This window comes from Trachypithecus francoisi, unplaced genomic scaffold (assembly GCF_009764315.1).
Source record: "Trachypithecus francoisi isolate TF-2019V2 unplaced genomic scaffold, Tfra_2.0 Lachesis_group8, whole genome shotgun sequence".
In the NCBI taxonomy this organism is placed as follows: Eukaryota; Metazoa; Chordata; class Mammalia; order Primates; family Cercopithecidae; genus Trachypithecus; species Trachypithecus francoisi.
In genome coordinates this window covers 61074279-61079839 of record NW_022681473.1, presented here as the reverse complement: position 1 = coordinate 61079839, position 5561 = coordinate 61074279, and the positions used below count along the sequence as shown (strand labels likewise).

Here is a 5561-nt window from a genome sequence, read left to right as displayed (position 1 = left end):
ATCAGTGGTGAAAAGACAGAATACCAACCTCAATGGCATCCATCAACATGTCATATTTGAACCCCAGAACTGTAACTTTGACATACCTGGACTAGAGAATGTGCAGTTTTGGATTGGCTTTCGTTTTTTCCATGTGACCAGTGGCTGTGTTGGGAAACATCATTTTACTGATTATCATCCCTACAGAATGTAATTTGCATCAGCCCATGTACATCTTCCTGGCTGTGCTGGCAGCAACTGACATAGGACTGTGTGCAGCCATTGCTCCCAAGATGTTGGCCATCTTTTGGTTCAAGTCTTGCTCCATGGCCTTTGATGCCTGCCTAGCTCAGCTGTTTTTCATCTATGCCATGAAGTGCATGGAGTCTGGTATTCTGTTGGCCATGGCCTTTGACCGCTACCTTGCCATCTGTGATCCTTTGAGACACACATGCATCCTCACACCTTCCGTCTTGGTTTGCATGATAGTGGCAGTGGCAATCCGAGCTACAGTGCTGCTTGGTCTGTTACCCATTCTTATCAAAAGACTGCATATTTTCCATTACATTCTTATTGCCCACTCTTACTGTGAACACATGGCTGTCGTCAAGCTGTCTACAGAAGACATCCAAGTCAATAAAGCATGTGGTCTTTTTGTGGCCTTTACCATTCTGGGATTTGACATGATTTTTATCCTTGTGTCCTATGTTCTGATTTTCCAAGTTGTTTTTCGTCTACAGCAAAAGGAGGCACAGCTCAAAGCATTTAACACATGCACAGCTCAAATTTTTGTTTTCCTTGAATTTTATATTCTTGCCTTTTTCTCCTTCTTCAGTCACCATTTTGAACATGTGGCCCCCTCCACCCATTTTCTGTTGTCTACCATTTACCTCCTTGTGCCACCTGCACTCAACCCTATTGTCTATGGTGTAAAAAACAAGATAATCCAAAAGTGTGTGGCACAAATTTCTCTTCTGAATTATGGATCCCAGCAGTGATCTATCAAATGTTTATGACCATGTAGAGAAAGCTTTACTTTCCTAGAGATGGAGAGAGTTTGGACCCCGTGTGCTCACGGCTGGAGGCTCACATTATCATGCTGGATATCAATTTATTTTTATAACTACATCTAGGTCGACATAAAAAGTGTTCAATTGAAGACTGATATTAGCTCTGTACCAAATTAGTGTTTGGCTTCTAATTTAATCTATCATGTCTTTCCATTCGTATTATTTGCATTGAATTTGCAGCCTCTATAATCTACATTTCCTCTTCCACATCAAATCTAGATTCTACAAATCTACCCAAAACAGAAAATGTAACTGGTCCTTAATTTACTTAGGAACAGAACTTAACTGTCTCTGGAAATGAATAGTCCTTTCCAATTCTTCTGTAAAGGCCACATTTGGTGCTCTGAAAAATGACGGATTATTCAAGATTTTGATGAAGGAATGATTTGAATTAAAGCTCTCCTCTAACAAACCCCATTTGAGAACAAATGAAAATGACCCAGGGATAAATAACTCATTTTCCGGGACCAGGAGAAGTGTGTCTAGTACTGAATATTCTCATAGGATTATTTACTGATGCACACAGGACATTAGAGATGAGACTTCTTTCAGAAGAATTTCTAAGTCTGGTGAAATTGTCTGGCCTCTAGAAGTAGATAAGGAACATCTAATGGTGTGCAGGCAGACTGGTGAATAGGTCATGGAAGATACAAAAGATCAATGCTGTGTGTCATAGCTTCCATTTACACCAGAACTAAGCCAGAAATCCTGAAACATCACCATTTGTACCTATAATATAGTGGCAATACAACTTTTTCATGATTGCTTGTTTGTGTTGTCTTGACATGTGTTGTAGAACCTCAGGATAATCTAGTTGAACTGCCATTCAGAAGACTGTTACCTGTGTGACTTTATTTCCCCATGTTCATAATTAGAATCACCTTTTAGGAAGAGCTGGAGAAAGGCAGTTACTCTTCTGTTCCTCCATTCTCTCAATAATCAGAGCCCCTCATTTATTACTGCCTACACTGATTCATTTCCCATGTGTTCGAATAGTTGTGTTCTTTTCCTCCAGATTGTCACAATTTTACGCATGTTTTTAATAAAATGTTTAATACCATACCAACTCCATATTTTGTCTGGAATCTCAGTGCCTCACCTTTATAGTCATGGTAAATGTAAAGAAGAACAAAATTGGGGGATGTAGACTATTAGATATAAAGACTTATCATATAGTGTCACAGGATATTTCTTATGATTCCAAAGACCTCTCTGAATTGTATGTTTTTGTGTTTCATTTGTTAGGAAGGCAAAAGATTGAAGTGGATCAAAATTCTGAGAGCGTCTCCTTAACAGACATTTTACTTTCCTTTCCAATTTTAAGTTCTACTTTCTGTGAGCATTTGAACTAGAAGTTGCTAGGCAGCAGGGAGCACACTAAATTTTCCAACTTAACTTTATCAACTCTGAAGTGAACGAAAACTATTACAAGTTATGAAATGTTGTTGTGATGATTTTTTTCTAACCATATTTCACTGAGAAGGCACTCTGTATATTCATAATATGATATTTTTATTAATGCTTAGCTGTACACACGAACTACAGTATAATTCTTTGTCTTCCCATGATCAATCAATCCAGACTTCTTTACTCCTAGTAAGCCTCATTTCATACCTCATTTTACACACCTCATTTCATAGTTCCAGCCTTTATGCCATTATATTGTGAATTTCCCTTTGTGGCTGCTTATCAAGGATTATCCAGTGGCATAACAAATAACAACTTGATGAATAAATACCAAAAGCTACATGCCTATAACTATTTTAATGGTTTTCAAATTTCCTGTAGAACCATCTATTCCAAAACAGCTACAGAAAGTTATTACTGGGCATCATAAATCATCTAATGTTGAATTTTTTTGTGCTATATGATTAAAATTATTGGTGAGTTTCTAAGCACAACATGCATTTAAATTCTGAAAAGTGATCCATTTGTTTATAATATCTTTCAATTTTACATATATGTAGAGTATCTATTATACATATGTATACACACAGGGAAACACATAGGGAGTATATATACTATGTATAATACACACACACACACGCACACACACATATACATAAAGAGATTTTTTATAGAAATTGGTTCACTCAATTATGGAGGCTGAGAGGTCTCATGATCTGCTGTCTGCAAGGTGGCAAACCAGGAATGCTAGTGATGTATAATTCAGACTGAGTCTGAAAGCCTGAGAATCAGGGGGCCAATGATAAGTCCAAGCCTGAGTCCAAAAGCCCAAAAATCAGGAGTGTCAGTGTCTAAGGGTAAGAAGAAATGGATCTCTCACCTCAAGCAAAGACTGAATTTAGCATTTCTCCAACTTTTTGTTCCATTAAGGTCCTCGACAGATGAGATAATGTCTACTCACATTGGTGAAGGTGATCTTCTTTACTTAGGTTCTTGATTCAAATGCTAATCTCTTCCAGAGACACACTCACAGACACACTAAGATAAAGTTTTACCAGCTAACTGAGCATTTCTCAGCACGGTCAACTGACACATAAAGTTAGACATCACAAGTACCATTGGAAGTATAGGCTAAAGCTACAGACAATATGCACAAAGTATACTGAACATTTCATCTAAAAAAAGTTAACATCCCAAATGTCAATTTAGAGAGGTAACATCATATAGTGGCAGTCATAATTACTGTATAAAATGTAGAGTGGAGTGATAGTTCAAACACAAGGAATTTGCAAGTTCATAGTGTTTTATTCATTTCAAAAACCAAGTAGCAGTAACTGAACTGAATTCATCTGTTAATACATTTTAGCATTATTATGTAAATATTTCAAAGCATCCGTTACAGATCCACATACATAAAGACTACCATCTTGTCCCACAATATAATTGATCTGTGTATCCTGAATCCAATAAAAAAAGAGAAACCACACTTTGGACAAGTAACGTTTAATTTAAACAATTATTAACTTTAACAGGGGATTGAAATAATGAAAGGCTAGTCACTAAGAAGTGAAGAGAACCCTAAAGGATATAGGATATTGGATATAAGAAGTAGTCAGTACCCACAGGGTTGAAATAGAGTACCCAAGAATGAAACTCTCCTTCCTTGGTCTGAAATCCACACCTCATTAGAAAAAATATAGATATGGTCATTGAGAAACAGAAAAAATGGCTGTGATGCTTTTCTAGTGGAATTTTCCAGGAATCTGCCCTCTAGGCTGCCAGGAAAAGCCATACATAGGTTTCCAAGAAAGCTGCTGGTCACTGGGCCTTATGTGCTTTGTGAGCTGCAGACGTAGGACACTGAAGAAGTTGCAAGAGCAGCAGGAACCTGCTGGAAACTGAAGGCACCCAAACTGCTAGTCTGGGCAATGATCATGTAAGATCCAGGAAGCAAAGCCTTCTCCTCCTGCAATGTTTCACCATTTCCACCTATTGAGAAAGTTTAGCGTTGTATCACATGGTTATAAAAACAACAACAAAACTTAAAAAGCTGAGGTCCATTTTTGCAGAGAAGGCAAAAGGAGTGAATTTAGAATTGGGAGACAATCAATCATTAACCAGTGTAGTCTGTATGGCAAATAATAGAGTTATTTGTACACGCATCTGAAATACAACATGTAAACGGGGTCATGCCAGGCATTTATCTTCAGTGCGGGTAGTACTTGCAGCGGCCTGCACCCTACATAGATCGCAAAGAAAACTATTCTCTTTGTTTCCTTAAGAGACATCTGTCATTTTAAAAAAATCACACAGGGCAAGATGAGCAAACAGTTTATATTTTATTTCAATATTATTACTAGCAATAGGAGAGAAAATACAGACTAAATCTGAATACACAGCTCCACTTAAAAAAGGGTAGGAGAGTTCTTAAGAGTTGGTATTGGGGAATTTTAGGCCATCTGTGTTTACTAATTGCCTTAACCCACAAAAAAGTAAGCTTTCTCTCATCTTCATTACAATAATTAGTTTTTCTTTTCTCTTCTCTTCTTTCTTTCTTTCTTTCTTTCTTTCTTTCTTTCTTTCTTTCTTTCTTTCCTCTTTCTTTCTTTCTTTCTTTCTTTCTTTCTTTCTTTCTTTCTTTCTTTCTTTCCTTTCTTTCTCTCTCTCTCTCTTTCTTTCTTCTTTCTTTTTTCTTTCTTCTTTTTTTGACAGAATCTTATTCTATACCCCAAGCTGGAGTGCAGTGGCATGATCATTGCTCACTGAAATCTCCACCTACCTCTGAGACTCAAGGAATTCTCCTGCCTCAGCCTCCTGAGTAGCTGGGACTACAGGCGTGGGTCACCACAGCCAGCTAATTATTTGTATTGTAGTAGAGACAGGGTTTCACCATGTTGCCCAGGGTGGTCTCAAACTCCTGAGTTCAGGCAATGCACCTGCCTCAGCCTCCCAAAGTGCTGGAATTACAGGCATAAGACAGCCGCGCCTCGCCAGGAAGTAGTTTTAGTAGTTTTACAACATAGAGCAAAGTGCTCACCAAATACAGGCTCCTACGTTACTTGGCACACAGCCTGGAAGATAGGGGCATTATCTTCCTTGATGATT

At 37.9% G+C, this 5561-nt stretch overlaps 1 protein-coding gene across 1 annotated transcript; it reads left to right on the top strand.

Annotated features, from left to right (window-relative positions):
- The first annotated feature begins 206 nt into the window (after positions 1–206).
- On the top strand, positions 207–977 carry LOC117081053 (olfactory receptor 52A5-like). The gene has a single exon (XM_033206642.1). The coding sequence runs from the start codon at positions 207–209 to the stop codon at positions 975–977; it is 771 nt and encodes a 256-aa protein (XP_033062533.1).
- Positions 978–5561: the final 4584 nt, after the last annotated feature.

Coding starts and splice junctions, on each gene's coding strand:
- LOC117081053 (XM_033206642.1), top strand. CDS start 207: ATGTACATCTTCCTGGCTGTGCTGGCAGCAACTGACATAGGACTGTGT.